This window comes from Haliotis rufescens, unplaced genomic scaffold (genome assembly GCF_023055435.1).
Source record: "Haliotis rufescens isolate VD_foot unplaced genomic scaffold, xgHalRufe1.0.p SCAF_2, whole genome shotgun sequence".
Lineage (NCBI taxonomy): Eukaryota > Metazoa > Mollusca > Gastropoda > Lepetellida > Haliotidae > Haliotis > Haliotis rufescens.
Genome location: NW_025963890.1, coordinates 75,543,241 through 75,568,369, shown reverse-complemented (window position 1 = coordinate 75,568,369; position 25,129 = coordinate 75,543,241). Strand labels below are relative to the sequence as shown.

At 41.2% G+C, this 25,129-nt stretch overlaps 1 protein-coding gene across 9 annotated transcripts in view; it reads right to left on the bottom strand.

Moving 5' to 3' along the window:
- LOC124147601 (cAMP-specific 3',5'-cyclic phosphodiesterase 4C-like) overlaps positions 1-25,129 on the bottom strand; it is a 592,292-nt gene that overhangs the window by 176,217 nt on the left and 390,946 nt on the right. For 2 of the 9 annotated variants that reach the window (XM_046518265.2, XM_046518267.2), the window contains exon 1: positions 12,667-14,078. The exons of 6 other annotated variants lie outside the window; for them this stretch is intronic. In XM_046518265.2, the coding sequence (XP_046374221.2) occupies positions 12,667-13,805 (1,139 nt within the window). In that variant the 5' untranslated portion in view covers positions 13,806-14,078. Of the gene's footprint in view, positions 1-12,666; positions 14,080-25,129 lie in introns of those variants that run through there. One more of the 9 variants, XM_046518266.2, reaches the window with a different exon arrangement.

Sequence of the window (25,129 nt, the reverse complement as noted above, 5' to 3'; positions counted from 1 at the left end):
GCTCCTTTTCAATTTAAATGTAGTTGCTTATTTCAGTCAATATACCGTATTGGACGTAATAAGCACTCAGAGCGCTCTCAAAATTAGAAATAGGGGGCTCTTATCAAAATATTTTGGTGAGAAAGAAAATAGAGTTGAAAGATCGTACTTTCGTGGTTTATGCTGTCAGCCTGAAATGATACAAAAGTAAAGTCTGTGCGTATTATACACGACAGATATATTTTCCAAAATTTGTATGCCCATAATTAAGGGTGCATAAAACACACGAGTGCGTAATATACACAAATAAATAAGTGTACATTGATCAATCGGAAGGGGTGCTAATTGGGATTGTTCACCAGCCAATATATTAGCAAATATCAACGTGGGCGCTTATTAGAGCAGGGTGCTTATTACGTCGAATACGGTAATATTTTTTCAGAGACTAATTATAAGCCTATGCCGGGTGTTGCAGTGAGGTAAATACAAACAAGGGAGACATGGTTGAGGTTTCGGTGAGATACAGTATACTTTGTCTGTCACTGATTCAAGAAACAAATGTTTCTCTCTTTTCATTAAAAGAGAAGCAGAAAAATGTTTTTGCACACATTTTTTCAACACATCCAGCCTAACATACTTTTTTTTTATAGAACCTGAGGCAATTGTTTTCCCCATATTTTATTGAACAAATTATTCATTTTAAAACTAAATCTCAGATCCTCCCTGGAATTAGGCGTTCCCTCAGTTACTGCTCTGTGAGCTCCTACAGTTGTTGTTATTACTGGGACACTGTCATGGTGAGTAACAGAAAGCAATTTAGATGGATTGAAGTTGCATCAGAAATAAAATACATATGACATTTGACCTTGTGTAATGTGTGCTGGTAGTGATAGAGGTTTGGGAAAACAAGACATGTGCGTGTGGCATCATGAAAACAGCTTAATGCAAAGTTGTCTCCCTTTAGCTGGAATCGCTCAAGCTCCTTCCCAGCGCCTGACACCTTTGTACTCTCCTGGTATCATCGCTGCCACCAGTGTGCAAGCGGCCATTATAAGAATCATCTATAATGGTCAGAACAAGGGCACACCCGACAACACGTACGTACCACCGTAGTATGTTCACTATGGAGACCCAGAAGGGTCATTCATCACTTCAAGGTGTCAGTATGAGCCCCCACGCTCCCACACCACATACATCCCTCTATCACAACAGCTGTTTCATGTGTTAACCCAGGAAGGACATCTCAACATCAAGTATGTTCTCTAACAAACAGCAATCCGACATCTGTAGTTAATTAATCCATCCACACTCAAAACATCAGATAAAAGAGACCCAGGAGGACCATATACATCAAAAGTCATGTTATCTTCAATCAACTTTGACCTACATTATACCTTATATCTACTGATAATTTTTTCGATCAAATTTCTGTCCAGATAGCCAGCCTCCCACACAACACCTGGCGGACCATCCTCGGCTAGAAGTATGGAATCCTGGTGAGACCATCAGGCAGAACATCCTAGCATGCACGACCAAGTACACATGCTACATGAAAGCATAGAATTTGAAAAAATAAAATTGGTTGTAACAAAATGGTGGTGTGTACAGTCTGCCCCTTTGCCCTAACTGGGGAGGATTTCAAATATTATGCAGACTTATACAGAAGCATTTATGAAGAGGTTATGAAAGACGTAAGTACAAATAATAATGTCACATACAATGTATGATATAAGAACCTCCAGAGATAAATCTAGGCTGGGTGATTGTGGGTTAATTTTAGAAGATAAACAGTTACGTTTGTTACATTTGCCAAATGTTATTGTTATTCAATGACTGCAAATTCTCTTGATTCAACATATCATCCAATTACATTTCGACCGCCTCTGTGGTCTAGTGGTAGAGCGTCCGCCCGGAGAGCGGAAGGTCCGGGGTTTGATACCGGGGTCATACCAAAAGATGTTAAAAGATGGTACTTGTTGTTACCCTGTCTGGCGCTCAGCATTAAGGGGCTAAAACAAGGACTGGTCGGCTCGGAGTCAGTATACTGTGTCTGAGTGGGGTATTCATGTTAAACTGCGGCATGGTATCTCAGTGGGCTAGCACTATCAATCGGCATCAGTCCGGACTAGTACAAGCAGCCACACAAACACACACGTGCATGCACGTCGCTATATAAATGCAATAATCTTGGACGCGACGTTAAACCCAATTTCACCTCACCTCACCAATTACATTTCATGCTTCAAAGTGGAATCCCCTGTAGTCAGTCTGTTTCATTTCACATCTGCGTAAGAAGGAAGTTTATTCATGAAGTGGGTCATCATTAGTGCATTCACTGATGTTCAAATGTAAGTCTATCTCCCCCCCCCGACCCCCCCTTCTCAACCCCCAACCCATCCCTATTAGTGAAACGAAATGCCACAATTCCCCGGCACCTTCTACAGTTTGAATGAGGGGACCTCCCTCCATTGCTGCTGAGCTAGATTTATCTCTATATCTTTGGAACTCTTGCTAAGCAAAGTTTCTTGGTATCTCAAACACTCCAATCCTATTTGAATCCATCTCCCCATCACCAATCCTGATTTCCGGTGAGGTAAAGATCTATTGACCAGACAAAGTACATATTCCCATCGACACTTCCATCCGATCTGACTCAACCATATGAAACATGGCAACTATGAGCACATGACGCTAGATCAGGTTTAGTGAATTTATCCACTTAATGCTGAATAACCCAAGCCTCTGTCTACCAGTCATGGCAGGCGGACATCTTTATCTGTACATGGTTTAAGTACCGCCATCATTTTAAACAAGTTACCAGGAAATGACATATCCCCTGGCTCGAGCTAACATTCAGGAGGAAATATTGATAAACTATTCCAAAACAGGCTCGGCCTTCCATTGACGAGATCTCCTTCATGCTTCTGTGGAAATGACAAAATCAAAATACCCAAATTACCCAATCAGGAAAAGGCACCACTTCACCCTCAGGCAAATTTGTGTCCTAAGGTTTCTGAAGACATATTGAATATTTTTTTCGTTCAGCATCAGGAAAAAATCTCAATTGCCATCAGTTGACTCTAATTCTAACTCGACAACACCAGAAATAAACATGTCAAATATCTCTGAATCGTGAAAGGTGCCACTTCAATACTGAGTTGATGTGTCCAGATTTTGTGAAGAAATATTGAACAGATCTTGAGTTACTGGTATCCTCTGAAAGTGGAGATAGACGGATGGACAGGCTGGTGGCTGTATCATGTACTCCTACCCCTGCTAGGTTCACGTTTGAGTTGCTAAGAATAAAATAATTCTTACTTATTTACACCAAGAACATTGTTAGTGGAGCATATGAAACAGCATAGAAAATGGCTGGCAGCATTGGTAGGAGACTTGCACAAGTCTCTAAGGCAATAATTATTAGTTTAAATAATAAGTTCTAGACTACGTAAATAAGAACAAGTTGTTCCGATGAGAGACTGGATTCTTTGTGTGCTGTCCACATATCTAGACTTGCCTATAAGAGGGTAGAATTACTACACATCCATGGACTTTTCTTTCAGTGGAGCCTTGGAGCAAGGCTATATTGGTAGTGTCATGACAGTGATGAACCTGGCTGACCCTAGTGCAGAACTCCCTGCCCCTCATCACACCAGCATCAGCAGCACAAGTGACAGAGGTTTCATTGATAGGAAGAGCACATTGTGAGCAGTTCCCCCTCCCCCCAACCGAGATAAACACCCTCTGAACATAAAGTTCTCCATCTGTGATAATAGAAGATGCCTTAAAACATCTCCGCAGGTGGTGTATATAAACATGTACCGACACCCAGGCCTTGTTGTATTGGGCTACACATACTTGTTTGATCCCATGTAAACCCCCTTGCCAATTCAGTCAGATGAAAATACAGTTATGAGGATAATTGAGTGTGTATGGCTTTACGCCGCTTTTAGCAATATTCCAGCAATATCACAGCGGGGGACACCCGAAATGGGCTTCACACGTTGTACCCATGTCAGGAATCGAAACTGGGTCTTCAGCGTGACAAGCAATCACTTTAAACCACAATGAGTGAGTATGGTTTTACGCCGCTTTTAGCAATATTCCAGCAATATCACAGCGGGGGACACCAGAAATGGGCTTCACACATTGTACCCATGTCGGGATTCGAACCCGGGTCTTCGGCGTGACGAGCAATCGCTTTAACCACAAGGCTACCTGACCTCCCCATTATGAGGATAAAGTAAAAGGGAATAGTTTCTCAGGCATCGGTGTCACTTTAAATCCTGCACATCAGTCATATTATTGCCAACAAAACATATTTTCAAATTTCCTGCATCGTATGAAGTATATTATCCACAAAGAGCTTGACAACTTATATGTTTCAAATTCTTGGTATTACATAAAATCTGATTTGACCTCAATGCTAATCTAAATCACAATTTTTTAATTCACCTTTTTTACCATCCTTCTTCTCATAAAAATTGAACACATAACGTTCGCTGTCATACAGCCACTAAAAAAATACATCTTGATCTCTCAAATCCTATCATCTAAATGTGCCGTCGAAAGATATGAAATCATATATTATTAATATTTAAATAATCTTGGGCAATTTATATAATTCCAAATATACCATCACTACCATCAGTTTCATAATCGTCTTCATGCTATACAAACATTATCAGCCTTCCTCCAAGTCATCAAAGATGGCCGCTCAATTCATCCAAGATGGCCACTGGATAATGACAAAGGTTCAAAGCGTTCCTATTACATGGTCCATGTCATACTAATTTCACCCCAACTATCGATGCACTTTCCAATCTGAATGTCGCACTGTCAGATTCTTATGGCCACCAATATTAGTACCGTGTGCATACCCTTATCAAAACACTCCAGCTGCCTAGCGGAATTACCCATAATCCTACTTTCCCCGATTATTTTGTCTTGACTGCGGCTAATCACATGACTGGGTGGAGAAGCTGACCACACCAATATGATCACGTTGCGTGACTGAAGACAGTCAGACCATACATTGATTTCATGTTTTACAGATTGATGTTGAAGAGATATTTGGGCTGTCCTATACAAAATATCAATAGTGAAGCTCAATATTTCAAAATTTGATTTACATGATGTTGTTTGAGTCAGTTGATGATGAGAAATGATTTGATGCTGATAGTGAATGAAGTACATCATGTTCAGCTCTCTTACAATAACTTGTGAATGTGTTTATTCTGAGAAGGCCTGTTCTTTGAAGAGGCATCTGACTTCGGTAAATAGACCTTAGAGATGGGTATAGGAGGTTTAAAGTGTATCACAATATTTTGCAATGCACAAGGCCATATTCCGATAGGTATCAAGATATATTGTATATTCTAAATTTTTAATTCAGAAGCATCTGATACATTAAGGTATGAATTGAAGTTCATAAATGGAACAAAATAAGATGCTGGTACAACATGTTTACTCAGTCAATAAATAGGCAGCCATCTTGGCTCCCAGGCAGTGAAGGCATTTGGCAAGTATATAACATTAAACACATGATAAAAATCCCAATTTGAAATCATCTGATATATTGAGCATGAAAAAATGATATTGTGATACGTATCGTAGAAAGAATGAACCTCAGTGTACCGCTATACCGATAATACCGATACCCTTACTACACCTTCGCATTTCTTGAATTCGGCTTTATTCTCAAAGGTGTGCAGGCCAGCAGCCCGTATCACATCGTGTTACACCAGAGAAACAGTGTTATTTTGTTCTATCACAGCTTTTCTTAGTTCTTAACTTTTAAACATACATTGCAAGATTCTTTAAAGTATCTTCATTTTTACTGATTAAATTTATTTATAGAAGATTTGACACAGAATGTCGCTGGTATAACAGTTCCTGATGGATTGAAATACAATGTATATCACAAACAAGTATATATATTTAGTCACAGATAATGATCTGTAAAGACAATAGCATACATGTGATGGGTGAGTGAATAGAGTTTTATGACACTATATTCCAGCCATTTGGCACAGGATACCAAGCATAGGCTTCACACATTGTGCCCTTGTAGAGAGTCGAACCTGGGCCTTTGGCTTAATGAGTGAGCACTTTACCCAATAGGCTATGCCACACACCACTACAATTTATGATGTATAAATGATATTTGTCCAAGTGCATGGATGTCGTAACTAAATTTATTCCCCAACACTCCCTAAGTATACACACTCGTGGGGATCAAGCCTAAGACTATAATAAGTCTCCAGCAACCCATGCTTGTCAAGAGAGGCAACTATATGGATTGGGTGGTCAGACTCGGACACAGTCATCATTCACAGGTGTATGGATCAAAGCTCATCATGTCAATCACTGGATTGCCTTGTCCCGAATCGATTATCTAATGACCGCCATCACATAACAGGAATACTGCACACACACCACACACCCTAGAAATAATTAGGATCTTAAGTCACTGATTCTTGCCACTTTGCCACCTATGACATCTCAGCTATGTTGTCACAGATGTTGCAGCAAGAAGCCTCCTACGGCTGTGAGGAACTTCAGCATACTTCAGATATATACCTACTAAGTCAATCAGAAACAAATTCAGTACCAACCAAATATGGTCATAATTGGTGACACCCATTAATCATGTCTCTCAAAACATCTCTACCTGCTCCTTGTATGAAGACGAGGCATAATATTATCAACACGCAATTCCACTTAAAAATAACTACCCGTTCATAGTATAAAGGAATTCAAATTTCTAATGGCAATCATTTCACAAAAAGTCAAGTCAATGCAGCATAAGGAAAAATTGATATTATCAATTCAGACGCCAAGAAATATGACAAATAAATGTTTGATTACCAGCAGTAGAGATAGTGCTTGAACATAACAGGAGGCAAATCATACGCAAGATTCTCTCCACAACCATTACCCGATTCAAATAAGGTGACTGTGTTCAAAAAGCAATTTTCTTTGCAATCAGTAACGGCACCAAACTTGTGAAGCTGATCGGACAGCGACACATCACTATTACATTATATAATTGAAGCAAAAGACATTTCTAAAAATAAAACCCCATTCTACTTTCAACAGAAACCATTTAACAATCAGCATCCGAGTTCATATTCCACAACAGATGATACATGGTCACTTTCCAGTCACACTTGGCGGACATAATACAACTGAAAGTCCTTTTTAAATACACGATCACGTCTTCAATCAGAAATGATTTAACCATCAGTAAGGGTGGTCTAATCTTGACAGCAATCCACAATCAGTGGACATCTCACAATAAGGACAATGCAAACCGCAAGAGCAGCCAGTGTGCATCATAATCACACAGCAAGTAGTATATAAACCTCATCAAGGGCAGACAGAAAAAAACTTTCAGTGTTCGGATTAAGTTTTGTCATCCGTGGTCTGAAGTTGTACGGATCAATACCACATCCATCTATATGCAAACCTCATTACTCGTCAAAGTGATACTTGCCGAGTTAGGTGGTTAACTGTATGGGATCAGAATAAACATCCATTTACCTGGGATGCAGCTATTGTACAGGGGTGTGTGACAGTGTGACGCTCTGTGAAGCTGTGAAGACATCTGGAGGAAGTGCTAGATGAGGGTACAGATCTGGACATTCACCCCGGAGCAAGCATCGATCACACCCCAGAACACCAACACGGTCATGTTTCATGTCACATTATCGTGTACCTTCATTTTCACAACTCGGTGGACATGACTCGGCATGAATAGATTAGTGAGTGAGTTGGGATTGAGACCAGATTTGACAGTATTTCACTTACATCGCAAATAAATTGCAAGTGATTCCGTGGCATTTGATTGGCTTATAATAAGTCAAGCGATTGTTTTTGCATTTATGATGTTTCCATACACTCAATCAAATAAGCCATGCCCTTAAATGAACTACCATTTCTTGCCTTTGATAATAAAACCGGCAAGGCTTCTGTGGCACTATGAGCTGAACAATGTCACTGACTTCGAATTGTTGTTGATAGGTTTTTGTGTCTCTTAATGAATAAATATGCAGTCTGTGAAGTTATTGTTGTTGACATATTTTGATTTATTTATAAGAATTGAATTCAAAATGTCACTGCATTTATGGAGTTGTAAAAATAAAAGATGGTATTGACACTTTGCTATCTTGATTTACACAGTATACACCTGGCTCTTGACATTTACATCTCCATTAACACACAAAAACATATTGAAGTCAAGTCTTAATTGTAGGAGTTAATGTGGGAAGACAATTAGAAGGGATGCAGTGAATGTTTACGTCATGGGACATCACTCAAACCTGTTGATTTGGGAACTAGAATAATCAGATTTGAGGGGAGGAGAGGAGAGGAGAAGAGGGGAGGGGAGGGGAGGGGAGAAGAGGGAGGGAAAGGAGAGGGAGGGAGAGGAGAGGAGAGGAGGGCTGAGGAGATGAGAGGAGAAGAGAAGAGGAGTGGAGAGGAAGGCTGAGGAGATGAGAGTAGAGGAGAAGAGGGGAGGGGAGGGGAGGGGAGGAGAGGGAGGGAGAGGAGGGCTGAGGAGATGAGAGGAGAAGAGAAGAGAAGAGAAGAGGATAGGATGAGAGGAGAAGAGAAGAGGAGAGGAGAAGAGAAGAGAAGAGGAGAGGAGATGAGAGGAGAGGAGAAGAGGGGAGGAGAGGAGAAGAGGGGAAGGGAGGGGAGGGGAGGAGAGGGGATGGTCATTTGAAAAAACCCATAATGTCCGTGAGAATAATGAAACTTGTAATTCTATGTAAGTTTCTATATCAATAAAGTAGTTAATGAAATATTTAACCAGTTTAGAAGCCCTTGTCTAATAAGCGTTGATAAGCCAATCCTTAAGACTGAAAATCGATAGTCGTCTCTGGCTCGTGCAGGATTTACGTGGCCCAATATAGACACCCTTACCAAATTTGATTCTCGTCATCTCTAAATGGTCCCTACTAAATCATATTAGACATTCTAGGCTCCCATTGCTTGGCAGAGTTATTATACTAATGATGATCTAAGCTCTTCTGTCACATAAATCTGTTAACCATGACCTGTAACCAAACATATATGGGAGGGAATATATTAAGAATGTCTTTTTCAAATACGGTATGCCAGCAACATATATTTTAAGCCCGTTTGCTAAGGTTCATGGAAAGTATGTTTGAAACATAAAAAAGTTGATAATTGTTATTTAAATTTCTTATTTTGGTTTTCTAATTTACTTACACTGATGCCCCTTGGTTTCATCCTGTGGATGCAGGGTTTTAAATATCATAAACACCCTCGGACATGCTTTACCCTACACTTACAACATGGAATACAGTCAGATCATCACTTATATCATGTGTCATAAGGATCTATCAAAACGATATAAGCTTTTAGAAAGCATCCCAAAATTAAAAAAGAAAACCTACATATCATCTAATGACAACCAATATGGCCATTAGGAGAACAACCAAGTAAACTCATTACTAACTGCAAATGAAGGAATTATCCAGATCTACAGAATCTTTTCACCACTAATTATTCCAAACACACCCACATAAAAATTACTCCAGCATCTAATAAACTAAATCATGAACAAATGATCCCAAAACAACCATCGTCAGTGGCAGTATCTCACAACAAAGACGACGTGTGTCCTTGCACTCAACTACTAATGAATACAATCAGGACAACACCTGCTAACGAGAAAATAATCAAGACCACACCAAGGTGTCTACAAACAGACACGGAGCCGTCACACCAGGTAGGTGAGACTCACGGTGGGAGCTCCTCCATCTAGGTGGTTATCTATTTCTACTAAGTGGCCACAGAAGACTGCTAGAATCAATAGATTATCTTAATGGCGAGAAAATGACCTGTTCTTGGAGTGGAAGGCCATCAAGTCATTTATCAGCCTGTCAACTTAGGGTGAGCTTCATCATACACAAGTTGGCCTCCAATGCCAGAATCGATGCCAAACTAATATCTCGCAAAATATCCTCGTGATCAAAGCATTAGGTTACATGATACTCAATCTTCTTAAAAAAAACATTAAAAAATTATGAATTCCACAAGAGGATAAACATGAGCCTAGACTAAAGGAAGCAGAGCTGGTTGACCTACTGCGTGTCCTCCTGAACATAACTACGACATTCCCTCAAGGTCAAGGAATGAGAGAAAGTCAGGCACTCGTTAGCTCCAGCTGAACACTCAAATTCTAAGAATGGCTACAAAACACTTAAAAGCTCTGGCTGAACACTCAAATTCTAAGAATGGCTACAAGTAACTTAAAATCAACATGACATTTCAAGGTTGCATTTCGACAGAGTCTGAACTAAATAATACAATGTATGTATATATATATATATATATATATATATATATATATATATATATATATATATATATATATATATATGTATATCCCTCTCTCTCTCTCTCTCTCTCTTCACTCCCAATGGCTCTTAAAAGGGATCCAAAATAATACGCAGTGAACACGTATGGGGTGAGTGTGGGGTGTGGTCAGGAGGGGGGTCGGGGGGCTGAGGGGTCTTTCCAACCTCCCATCAACCTTAGCATCCACCTTTGCATAGATAATATTCAATTTGGGAAATTTTGTTGAAGTGTACAATTTATTTTCAAAATGAATAGAGGAGGATGGGGAAAGGTGGGTGGGTGGGAGAGAGGAGGAGCAGAGAGGGTCAGTGTGGAAGATGGAAGATGGAAGGGAGGGGAAGATAATGGGGGTAGGGGGAAGAGGGGAGGGGGCAGGGAAGAAGGAAGGGAGGGAAAAAGAAGAGAACAGGGGAAGAGAAGAGAACAGGGGAAGGACCCCTAATCCAGCCTTAGATCATCCCCCAATGTATTGACATATTCAACTGAATTTCATCATCCTACATGGCCACATTATGACAGTGATCTTATCCCAGCTTCTCCATCAGCAAGTACCACCTACAGATATCTACCCTCAATGTACCAGAGAATCTCCTTGCATCAGATGCCCCCTTCAGGCATATACCCCTCCATCCCCACATCCTATCTACCAGTCCCATGTTATATATAGTTCCTCCACTGTATCTACTTGGAGGGCAGCCAGGAGCCACTGTTGGAAACAGCACCCAGAGTAACTGTACTGGTTCTTCTTGTATTGTTTAATGCTCACAATGCAGCCTAGACTTGCATAAGTCTCTATAAGGCAATGATTATTAGTTCAAATCACAATTTCTAGCTTACATAAATGCTAAGAACAAGTCGTCCCTAAAAAAGACTAGTGTCCTTAGTATCGTACTGTCCGCTTATCTAGACTCGCCATTATCAGGATAGAATTACCATACATCCATGGATTTATCATTGTGTACAGACTTGGAGCAAGGCTACATACAGCTATGCTGATGAAGTTCCCCAATGCGAGAGGGTAGCGGGAAGAGTGTAAACACCAAGGAAACTGGCCAATTTACGTGATTTTACACACCATTTGTAACAAGTAGCATTTTCTAAGATTATTGCGCAACAGAATCTTTAACATTCATGTCTTTAGACTACAACATATTTGTCGGGTCATAAACAGAAATATCCTAATGTGCAAAACAGCTTATCTTCATTCTGAAAGAAATGCAATAACTTTTTATGTTTTCTGAAGTGTTTAATTTTCATTTCAATTTATGCATATCCGTCTGAAAATATTTACGAGCAAACTCAAACTCATTTTTCTAAAAAATATGAGCCTTCGTCTCGGTACAAACACTGAATGGTGTGAGAAGGCTGACAGCTTGAAATTGAGGAGAATAACCAGTCTCGATTATCCACCGATTATCCATCGAAGCAGATTCTATTGGATGTGAAAGGCAAAAGAGTGGTGAAAATTACATGAATGGATCACTGAAAATCAGAGGTGACACCAGTTGCTTGCTAGCAGGGTCAGCAAGGGTCAGCAAGGGTAAGAGATCCTATTACTTTAACAGTAAAGCTGAGATTTCATGATGATATTTCACAATTTTCCCCTTCTAATGTTCCATTGCTACGTCACATCATTGACATAAAGTAACCAAGTAACCAAACATTGTTACTTATTACTTATCTTCACATATTATTTTGTGTTTCTCATCTGTTTTCATTTTAACAGGTAGTCCTCTGTCAGAAGAGAAAAATATAATTCATTTATTCATTCATAAATATTCCAGCAACATCAAGGCTGGCTATACCAGAAACGAGTTCACACATCAAACACATGTGGGGAACCAAACCCAGACCTTTGGCATGATAAGCAAACACTTTAACCACTTGGCTACCCCACCACCTCCTGTTGATGAAGATTTACAAAAATGGTAGACAATTTATTCATTATTGTGCAATGCTTGAAGAGCAAATGCTACGGTGCTGAGAAGCTTAAGCTTAAGCTTAATACCCAAAGGTTTCAAATGATGGACCTAAAAAGCGATAGTTGTTATCCTATTTCAATCAAGATAAATCCTTAAATAGATACATTGTAGTTTTTGGTAGTCAATATATACCACTCAAAAGAAGTTAAAGAACCCACAATTTGTTTTTATGTAACGATAGTTCAACTATCATGGCCATGCCAGATGAACTATAGTCATAAGACAAAACCAGATGTTCCTTAACTTCTTTTGAGTAGTATAGAAGTTCAAGAATGCAGTGAGACATAATTGCATGCTCGTCAGAATCTACCTTGACCACTTGAAACGTCTCTGCGCGAGGCCAGAAAGTGCTGGCCGCTTAACTCTGCGATGTCCATCCAAAATGGAGCTGTCGCCTGTACCGAAGGAGAAGTTGGAGTCACTAGTCATCTCCACGAGTGTGTTGGACAATGACCGCTGGGCAATCATTGTGTCACAGTGTCGCTGTCGTCCTCCACTAGTTTGTGAGGTAGCACGTGATCCCGCAACAACAGACGCAACTTGCAGATGGTTATTTGAAAAAGCTCCCCTTGAAACGGTAGCCGATTCTACCTGAAACTGTTCTGAATACTGCTCTGCATGATGCTGTGAATGTTTTGAGAATTGTTCAGCGTGTAATCCCGATGAGATGACAGACGATTCTATATGATCTCCATCACAAACAGCCACTGCAACGTGCTGCTCTTCATGGTGTCCCGCAGCTGATACTGACTCCAACTGACCACCCTCACTTGTCTCAAAGTGATGGTGTTCTGCGTGACTCTCTGAGGCTGTGGACACAGATGATGACTCTAGGCAACCATCTTTGATATTAAATTGATGTTGTTCAACACGCCTCCCAGCAATCACACCGCTGGACACTGTCTCTATACACTCCCTACCTTCTAGATGACCATGGTGTTGTCCAAGACCCCTGGTCAAGAACTTGTTCCGTATATCCCCCTTGACCAGTCCTATAGGGGACTCCCCAGCCACCTGTGTCTCTCCAGTCTTACTCAACAATCCTGAATGATCACTTTCACATTCTGGGGCAGTTCTCCCAATATGATTTTTCAGAAAGAAACCAGATCCAATTTTACGATCTAAGAGAGTCCCTAAGGTAGACTTTGCACTCCTTAATTGCTGTTTTCCACCTGATGGTGTCTGTAAACAACCTCCAGACCTCCTGTCCAGTAAACCCGAAGATGTGTCTCCTTGACCGAGGCACTGGTCACCTGATGGTGTCCTACTGGACACACCCTCAGACACCAAATTGGATGTGACAGAAACACTGGACACTTGACCGCGTCTGCTTGCCTCAACCTCCCTTAGTGTTGTTGCAGCACTGGACACAATACCCCTTGCCACCAGTCTGGAGGCAGAACCTACTCCAAGCTTCTCCTGTAGCTTTATATCCCTGAACCGTTCCATCTTGATAATTGCTGTCAGCTCCACCTAAGCTACTCAGGAGAACAATACGGTCTTATGCTCCTACCTTGCTATCACTTGATTTACAAACTTGCCGTCTGACCTTTCCTGTTAATAGCCCAATCACAGACACAAAACACACCTCGCTAGACAGAAGAGCTAAAATAGTCTCCACACAAGTCACAAGTTTGGGGCAGTTGCATAGCTAGTAAGTTCCGAGTGGTGTGACTCCGACCAAATTTGAGATTTTACCCAGCAGCCTTCACCGGGCATAGGTGTTCTTCTGGCTTATATTTACAGCTTTATCACCAGCTGGTCGAGGCTTGGCAAATGTCAGCCTCTGTGTTTGCACTCAACACATACCCCTGAATGCTCCCCCTATAAACAACATCAGTGCTGGGTCTAATCTGACATTTAATATGGCTTCCCAGCAATGAGCCAGTGTCTATCAATATCCTATTACAAAACAAGAAATGGCTAAAATGCACATAAATTCCCTTTAAAGATTAGATTTGACAACACTGACATTAATAACAAATAGAATTAAAAGAAACAGCTATATGTCTATACTTTTGGCACTTAAATAATTTGCTATCAGTTTCTTAAAAATTCAAAGTTGTCTTAATTTTTTATCAGGAACTTAAACTTATTTTCATTAAATAAATTATCAATTATTTTTTTAAAATTGAAAGCAAAATTGCCATCAAATTGAGATACTATCCGTTAAAAGGAATAGTTTGAAATTTGCTTTCATCTTATAACAAAGATAATCATTATGATGGTATGGGTAACTTGGAGTATCTTGCTGCATGCTCTACCACACTTGTTTACCACACGCGTACAAGCTATGCCATGTATCCAGCAAGTAGAAGAACATGTGGTGGAGTGTGACACAGATTGCGACACCTTCCTCTGCTGACATGTGTAGCTCATCAGCACACAATCGGTGGCACACACCACAGTGACCTGACCTCGTCCTGCCAACCACAATACAGGGACATTCAAGCAGCCCTTGGATCGAAATCAGTGCTGATAACAATAATAATAATAATAACAACAATAATAATTGTAAGAAGAAGAAGAATGTATAAAATGATGATGATCAGGGTTTCATAAATGATAGATGACAATGATGATGATGTTGATAATGATGTTGATGATGACAACAGCGATGAAAATAATGATGAGGATGACAAACATGCTGATGATTATGATGACGATGATGATGATGATGACAATGATGTTGATGACAACTATGATGATGATGATGATGATGACAACCATAATGATGATGACAAAGATGATGATGATGATGATGATGATGATGAGTTGATGATGATTTTAAATTATGACTCCCTGACCATTAGATCCACTGGGACCAGCTACTGGGAGAATGCCGATGACCTTATCACACTGCCTAATGGATACATATGCAAGCCTAGTTTCTTCCTCATTTCCCATGGGAGAGTACAATTCCGAAGCTAATATTCCAACCATAATAAGTTCCTCTGGACTATACAGGGTGAGCATGAATGAGGTAATTGACATTTCTCTTCAATGGGGGAAGTTAATGCTGTACCAACCTCCACATGACAAACATTAAGCAAGTCTTTGTCTTTCCAGGACAAATGAATCACGTCCTGAGTCTGCACTTCAGATTGAGTGGATGAACACAGATTAATGATGTTGTCGCTCATCTTTCAGATAGTGTTGACCAAGGCCCATGCAGTTGGGGTACAATGCCACACAAAGGGTCGGGCCTAGTTCCCCAAACCGATCTTAGCGCTGTAATTGTCGACCAAGGTCCATTCACTGGTACAATGTTGGCCCAAGGCAACCCTTCTACAATTGGGCTCTGTTCCCCAAAATGATCTTAGCGCTATAACAGTCGACCAAGGTCCATTCACTGGTACAATGTTGGCCCAAGGCAACCCTTCTACAATTGGGCTCTGTTCCACAAAGCGATCTTAGCGCTGTAACTGTCTACCAAGGTCCATTCACTGGTACAATGTCCACCCATTGACCAGCAATCAGCAGGACATATACATTATACAGTTCTTTCAATCAGATAGCAGACACTACCAGACAAGTTCATATGTTATACAGTTCTTTCAATCAGACGGATGGACATTACTAGACAAGTTCATACGTTATACAGTTCTTTCAATCAGACGGATGGACATTACTAGACAAGTTCATACGTTATACAGTTCTTTCAATCAGACGGATGGACATTACTAGACAAGTTTATACATTATTCAGTTCTTGTGCTATTGATTGAGATTTTGCCCTAAAAATTACTCATGAAATTGAAACCTAGTGCACAAAATGCCCTGCTTCCCCCTGAGATTAGAAGGAGCAAACCTAAACAGAGATCAAAGAGAAGCTGCGAATATAAGAAGTGGCTGTTTCATACCAAACAAAAGGTGCTCCACTTTCCTTGATTTACATGCCATTGTGGAGACTTCGGACTCGAGGCCATTGTGGAGACTCCGGACTCAGGGCCATTGTAGAGACTCCAGACTTGAGGCCATTGTGGAAACTCCGGACTAGAGGCCATTGTAGAGACTCCGGACTCGAGGCCATTGTGGAAACTCCGGACTTTAGGCCATTGTGGAGACTCCGGACTTGAGGCCATTGTGGAGACTCTGGACACGGGGCCATTGTGGAGACTCCTGACTTGAGGCCATTGTAGAGACTCTGGAATCGAGGGCTGGTGTGGAGACTCCGGATTAAGGCTGGTTGAGCTCTTGCTGCACCCAAGGACCCATCAACCAAGTGTGTGATGATGTTAACAATTGCTCCAATTGCGTGTAATATGGGTAATGGTTTCAGCAATTTACACGCGGAAGCAATGATTGATGCAAATGTTGCCTGACCTGTACTGACCGACTGACTTCTGTGGTACTAGGCTAGTCTGTCATGTGAACATAACATTGATTGGACATTCTCCTTAACAGGAATGAGTCTTAGAATGCATGGAGGATGTTGTTGTTCAGTTGTTTCAGTACACAACAACAACCTGGTGCTGGGAAGGAGTCGGATAAATTACATGACTACTTGTGCAACACTCATTGGATCTTATGCAGCAATGGTCCCCCACAATCCAGGGTAGAGGTAACACCAGTGCAGCCATTGGTCAGATGAGGTGACCAAATACACCAGGTGGTCAGACTCAGTGACTTGGTTGATGGCGTGTCATTGAAGGCTGTGACGGATAGAAAAAATCCACACGAGTACCCATTTGTCATTACCAGACATGGCCTCGAGTACCCTAATGCCATATTGCTCATTTCAATTGCTTACAAAGTTGCAAACACTAACAATGCACCGAATGTTACCATAATAGACAATGTCAACCAGCACCGCACACTGACACACTGATGACGAAATCAAGGCTTGTCTTTTGATCATTAGCAAAAACAAAAGGAGGCAATTCAGGCAAAACAGTTCATAAACAGGAAGTAATATCAACAGATGAAAAATGAACATTGATTTAGTTGTCTGAGTTTTAGAAAACGTAAAATATAATCTCACATGGGATTTATCTTTAAATTAACCATGCACGGCAAAACTTCCAAATATGTCTTACTTTCTAAGCACTATTTTACTGAGTATCTGATAAAGATCAAAGTTAATTTATCCAATTTTAAAGCTCTGCTAATAATTTTAGTTTTCCCATACTATAAGAGTTTGAAGAGTGACTTAATTAAAATATTATCATGACGACCACATGAAACAAATTGTGTTACATATTATCTAGACCCATAAGTAACTTTGACATGTGAGTAGCTGTATGTGATTCTGAACACATCATATTCCACACGCAGATTGATGCTCATGATGTCAATCACTGGATTGTCTGGTCTAGACACAATTATTTACAGACTGCCATCATTAAACTGGTATAATGCTGAGGGTGGTCAAACAATCAAACAAACCAACATGGCAGTAATCTTTAAGTGTTTAGTCCTGGAATGTTTCTCTGCTAGCAAGAGTTATCTGAACTTGTCAACAAGATTCATTCAGAGTAATCTCCCTCCTTGGAGGGTCGAGTCCTTAAAATTGGACTTAAATCCACCCATACCAAACCCTTTTTCAGGTACACAAGTACCCGTCATAGCACTATTGTGATTGTACCCTGATACATTGTATGTTGCTCATAATATCAATCACTGGTTTGTCTGGCTGCCTTCATGTAGCTGGAATATTGCAGCTTTTACCAACCAGCCAACAAACAACATACTATAAAACAAATATCAGCATCAGAAGATATCTCCACAGATTCATCCAACATTTCCTGATGAGGTCATCTTGACCTCTGGCCAGGCAGGGGAACAAACACTGTCCATCTGACAGACAAGCTAAATGTCAGTGTTGTAATCACAGGGTATTGACTGGCATCAGTTTAGCCATGCCCCACAGTTCCTGCAAATACAGGCCGATCCCCTCCGACAAACACAAATATGGAGATATTGTATGATGGGATCGATTCCCAGCAGACACAGCCATGACAGACACAGCCATCAGAGAAGCAGCCATCACAGAGGCAACGATCACAGAGGCAGCCATCACCATCACAGACACAGCCATCAGAGACGCAGCCATCAGAGACGCAGCCATCACAGACGCAGCCATCACAGAGGCAGCCATCACAGAGGCAACGATCACAGAGGCAGCCATCACCATCACAGACGCAGCCATCACAGACACAGCCATCACATATGCAGCCATCACAGACACAGCCATCACAGACACAGCCATCAGAGACGCAGCCATCACAGACACAGCCATCACAGACGCAGCCATCACAGAGGCAGCCATCACAGACACAGCCATCACGGACGCAGCTATCACAGACGCAGCCATCACAGACACAGCCATCACAGACACAGCCATCACAAACACAGCCATCACAGACACAGCCATCACAGAGGCAGCCATCACAGAGGCAGCAATCACAGACGCAGCCATCACAGACACATGTAGCCATTACAGAGGCAGCCATCACAGACACAGCCATCAGAGACGCAGCCATCACAGACACATGTAGCCATTACAGAGGCAGCCATCACAGACACAGCCATCAGAGACGCAGCCATCACAGACACATGTAGCCATTACAGAGGCAGCCATCACAGACACAGCCATCACAGACACAGCCATCACAGACGCAGCCATCACAGAGGCAGCCATCACAGACACAGCCATCACGGACGCAGCTATCACAGACGCAGCCATCACAGACACAGCCATCACAGACACAGCCATCACAAACACAGCCATCACAGACACAGCCATCACAGAGGCAGCCATCACAGAGGCAGCAATCACAGACGCAGCCATCACAGACACATGTAGCCATTACAGAGGCAGCCATCACAGACACAGCCATCAGAGACGCAGCCATCACAGACACATGTAGCCATTACAGAGGCAGCCATCACAGACACAGCCATCAGAGACGCAGCCATCACAGACACATGTAGCCATTACAGAGGCAGCCATCACAGACACAGCCATCACAGACACAGCCATCACAGACGCAGCCATCACAGACACAGCCATCACAGACACAGCCATCACAGACGCAGCCAACACAGACACAGCCATCACAGATGCAGCCATCACAGATGCAGCCATCACAGATGCAGCCATCACAGACACAGCCATCACAGACGCAGCCGTGACAGACGCAGCCATCACAGACACAGCCATCACAGACACAGCCATCAGAGACGCAGCCATCAGAGACGCAGCCATCAGAGACGCAGCCATCACAGACACAGCCATCACAGACACAGCCATCACAGAGGCAACCATCACAGACACAGCCATCAGAGAGGCAACCATCACAGACACAGCCATCACAGACGCAGCCATCACAGACACAGCCATCACAGACACAGCCATCACAGACACAGCCATCACAGACACAGCCATCACAGACGCAGCCATCACAGACACAGCCATCACAGAGGCAACCATCACAGACACAGCCATCACAGACACAGTAGATGCAAAATGAAGGTCACCTAGTCTTATGCTCTCAGAACCAAGTTGTCTTGTCTGGGATACTTCTAGGATTCCAATTAATGTCAAATATTTAATTCAAGTGTCTTACAATGTTCCACCCCAATCCATGATTAAATTGGCTCAGCCAAATTCTGACTGCTGTCAAGAAGAAGTGAATGTTTAAGAAAACCACTGGAGCCTAACATGATGAGATCCCATGAAACAAGATTCGACCTCACCTTGTAACCTAATCTCTCATTCTACAGACCCTGAAAGAAAATTATCCGAATCTCGTAATCACATTAACCTCCAACAAGTCTAGATTTCTTCAGTTTCTGAAAATGAAGAGATTCTCCAAGCTCCTATCTATTATATATTACAGGACCATTTCATAAAACAAATATCATAAAATATTTTCATTTCAGAGACTATGGATAATGATTACTTTGGTTAGAAGAAATCCATGTTATTGGTATTTTATTTCAGTTCAACCACATTTCAAATGAATTAACAATGAAAGTATCAGTATTTACAATTGAAACTAGAAAACATATCTCTCTCTAAATGCCATCTGAGGGACTGGTCATTCAAAACTGGGGTGAGGGAGAAAGAGAGGGAGGGCAAATACATGTAATCTTTTGTGCCACCCCACTACCTTCCCCTTTCCTTATGATGACTGACCAGTCCCTAAATAATGTTCAAAATGATAAATGATCTATTTAAAAAATTAAAACTCTGTAAGCTTTTCACCCCCACGCCGTACAGTTGAGATACATTTTAGTGACCCCCTATTTTGATGTGTCAATTAATTATGCACCCTCCCCCTTGATCTCACCAGCCCTTCCTCCATTTTTTAAAATGATTACTCCCTGATACTATAACAATGAGCAACGCATCTCATCACAAAGCACTAACAAAGATTTTACTGCTCTTCGTCTACCTTACACAAAACAATCCCACTTTTAAGTTTCCCTAAGCCAGTTAGAATTATCTCCCCTTCCTTGTATTGTTCTGTTAACAAGTAGATAAATTATATCAACAAAAGAGGGTGTGCAGTTTCTCAGACTGTCTTGCATAGCCACCAGTGAGTTAATAATCTATAAACATTGCCAAGCACTGCCATGCTTCTTTCTGCCCACCTTCGAACACCTTTATTTATCACTGCAATATCAGGTAGCCAAGTTATCTCACCCACTTCCGAGATGCGCAAGTAGGTCTGTATTGTATGTGTGGAGGCGACGCGAGGGAGTCTGTCCGACCTCGTGTGTGTGAGTGTGGAGGGTAAACAACACGAAGCATGGTTGATACACCACTCTCTGTGTGTGGGTAAACAAGCCAGAAGCGTGCAATGTCTCAACCAGCTTCTGCTTACGCCTGGCCTCTAGCCACAGGATCAGCAACATCAACCCTCTGTATACTTCCCATGTAAATGTTCTGACAGAGAGCAACACATATATCTATCTCTATAGACACAGACTCAGTAAAAGCCCAGTGATGTTTAAGTATATCTCAGTAAATATTGATATAAATTTAGTGAGTGAGTATAGTTTTAGGCCGCTTTAAGCATTGTTCCATTACCCAGAAGAAAAGTAATAAATATGCTCTCTCTCTTTCTCTCTCTTTCTCTCCCTCCATATGTTGAAGCTTATGAAAGCACTATAGGTCTAGTTGGGTGCCTATTCACAAAATGTCATGGACAAACTAGACAGTCTTTAAAGCAATGAGATCATAATTCAACTATGTGCATCAGCTTAAAGTCGAAGACGCTGTTAACAAGGTTTTATGTGTCTCCGTGCTGTGTGAGAGGGTGTTGATGAAGGAGACTTAATGAAATAGCTGTGGAACTGGCAACAACTCTCCCATGGCCAAGATGGCAGCACGGATGTGAGTCCGACATTGTCACTGACATCAAGCCATGTAATACAACCAAACGGTTTCACTTCACAAGCTGTAATCACATTTGTTAGCCAACAAGATGATGAATAATATTTGTGAGTAGCGTGTGAAAGACGTGCAGCTTGCGGCAAAGATCCAGTGGCTGCAATAATTACGACTTATCTTCGTCCCCTCCCATCACCTACAGCGACGAAGCCTCAATCTGACCGTCATTAGGTAAAGGGATTGAGAGAAAGCTGAGGTCCAGTCCTCACAGGCTTTGTGACCAGGCCGTGAGCTCAATCACATCACAGATTGATTATAAGGAACTGCACGTACACGACCACAATTTATTGCCTCGCCCTTGTTTGGGTCTTTGCATTGCCACAGTTGCCGCTTCAAAACGTTTTCTCATGACATCATAGGCGGTATTGGAAGATGATTGAAGACTGGAATTCCAATTACTTCTGGGTAACAATTCCGCTTCTACAGATTTAAAAAATCCATAAGATTTTGCAATGACACCAAACCAACAAAAAACACATTCTGATTAAAATTTAGCTTTAACACCATTTCCTGTCATTCCAGCTGCTTTAAAATAATGCATAGTTCTGCTTAGTTTTATAACTTTTTAAATCAAATTATTTGTAAAAAAAGAATGAGGTTCTAAAGAATACAACAACGAAACATTTCACAATCACAAGAAATGCGTGTCTATTAACTGATCATATATTCAACTGATATACTTCAGTCAAACCCATAAACTAGTTTGGAATATTTCCCGGTATTACGCTCAAACGAAACACCAGTAACAGTCAAACAAACAGACTCGTATTAGCTCAATTTGTTACTCCTGATACCAAATTTAACCATTTCATTTTAAGAAACCTGAATTCAAATCCCAATTTTCTCTTGGAATATCGATGTGGTTTGCTGTAGCAAATTGAAGCCAGTGAGGTGCTGGGGTGGTATTCTGTCTCGCGTCTCAAGGGCTCCCCCATCGATTACCTCTGCAGCTAACTCGGAGGTAATGATAAAGAGATGATCCCTTCCTCGGCTCGATCTGCCCGCGTAAGGTAATGAGCGCCACCTACATATAAGTTGATGAGCGCCACCTACGTCAGAGACTGCTATTGTCATGCTCTGCTGCATACGTGCAGGCTGTGCTGGGGGCATGGCTACAAGCTGGTAATGGCTTTGACTCGGTTCAGGAATGTGGAAGTGTTTCTCCATGCCAACAAACTCATACCTTTGTTTTTAAACAGAATATTCTCGAATTTGAAAATATTTTACAAAGTCAGAATTTCGCGTCAAAATATATTCTTCTTATCCATATTTATTGCAGTGATTTATAATCCTTGAATGTCGACATAAAATTTGAAATTGTACAAGTTGTATGTGAAAAGGAAATAAATAAAGGTAGTATTATTTTATTGTTTAAGAACATTCATCAAATAAATGCTTCTGGAGCATTTATTCACATGCATTGCCTTTGATCAGCATAAGTTCACACATTGTGATAGCTGATATTATGGTCAGAGTGGCATAAAACCCAATTCACTCACTCACACAGCATAAGCTGATAACACATACTTTTCCAAAGCCAACTGTTTGATTGGCATTCTAGAAGTTGGTGAGAAAGTAAGAAAATGTACAACTTCTTGTTTATTGCCTGTACGGATGTTCCGATGTAGATTCTTGCATCGTTCGTTGTCAAGGTGGAGTCCGGCTTGATAACGGTATAAGAACCATCATCCAAACATTGCGATAGGCAATAGACAAGGTGTTGTTACAGTACCCATACTGTTGTATGCTTCCTTACTTCTCTAAAGGGGGCGGTCGGGTAGCCTAGTGGTTAAAGCATTCGCTCGTCACGCCGAAGACCCGGGTTCGATTCCCGACATGGGTACAATGTGTGAAGCCCATTTCTGGTGTCCCCCGCTGAGATATTGCTGGAACATTGCTAAAAGCGGCGTAAAACTATACTCACTCACTCACTCACTTCTCTAAAGCCACCATAAATAATGACATTTTCATTCTGTTTTGTAAAATGTGGCAGGAGACATTTCCTATTGTTTATATATTGTAACTAGTGTTTCAAGGTAAATGTGTACATGAACTTAAACTCACTGATGTGGGTCACAACCGGAATTCTTCACATCATTACGTTCTCGTTAATCAGTGCCTGTTAGCTCTTGCTAACTAACACATTTGGAGTAAATATTCCATTGCTCATAAATTCAACAACTTGTCAATTATTCTAATAAAATAATAATTATATGCCTTATTAACCACTTATTAACTATCTGTAACTATATAACTGATTACTATCTATGAATATATAATCTGTCAATGACTACTTGTGACCAATCTGTTACCCCTTCCCCGCAGCATATACTCTGTTATTATCACCTTCTATGACCATATAATCTGTTATTCAATACTTGGGACCACATAATGTTATTATCACTTTATATGTCTATAGAATCTGTTACTCAATAGTTTATTGAATAAATTAAACATTAGAAGAAACAATATAGAAAGTAAATAATGTGAATACAAACTTATTTTCCTTACCCAAGTACAAAGAAATATAACATAAGATTTGGCCCCCCCAAGTTAATTTTTTTTCAATAATAATTTATTTCAGAACTGACATCAGCATTTCCAATACTGAAAAGAAACAAACGACACATGTGAGCCAACAGTCAATGACAGCCATACAAATCCACAGCAGGGCAGGGATGGGGCGGCACACGAGGATCTATGACAATTATAGACTGCTTCAATCAGGCAGTGGAGTTTGGAAGGTCTAGTGTACTGGGAGGGGGATAATGACAATAGGTTGCCGCCAGCCATGTCACTTGTCTGTCAGTGCACCTCTGTTGCCGCTGTCAGGGTTGCCCTAATGATGCCGAGTTCTCCGCTTCATGACAGGCTGATATTGACCACATCAATCAGACACCATCCATAGATGAACAAATTTGGCAAGGAAGTCCATACTCTTCTCCCATCAAAGAGGACATAGTTTGACATTTCTTATGTAATACAATCAGAGAAACTGTCATGTGAAAGTGTGCTCTTTCCTTGAAGAAATCCATCAGAAAAAAAGGAAGATAAAAGTTGAAATTCTTCTTTCAAAGTCATGTCATGTTATGTTCTCTTTGAAACCCTGTTTTTAGGACTTGATTGTGTGTTGGATGATGACAAGAACAAATAGATCATGATGGCTGGAGCAAAGACCGTATAGCAGGTGAGTGAGTGAGTGAGTATGGTTTTACGCCGCTTTTAGCAATATTCCAGCAATATCACGGCGGGGGACACCAGAAATGGGCTTCACACATTGTACCCATGTCGGGAATCGAACCAGGGTCTTCGGCGTGACGAGCGAACGCTTTAACCACTAGGCTACCCGACCGCCCTCCATATAGCAGGAC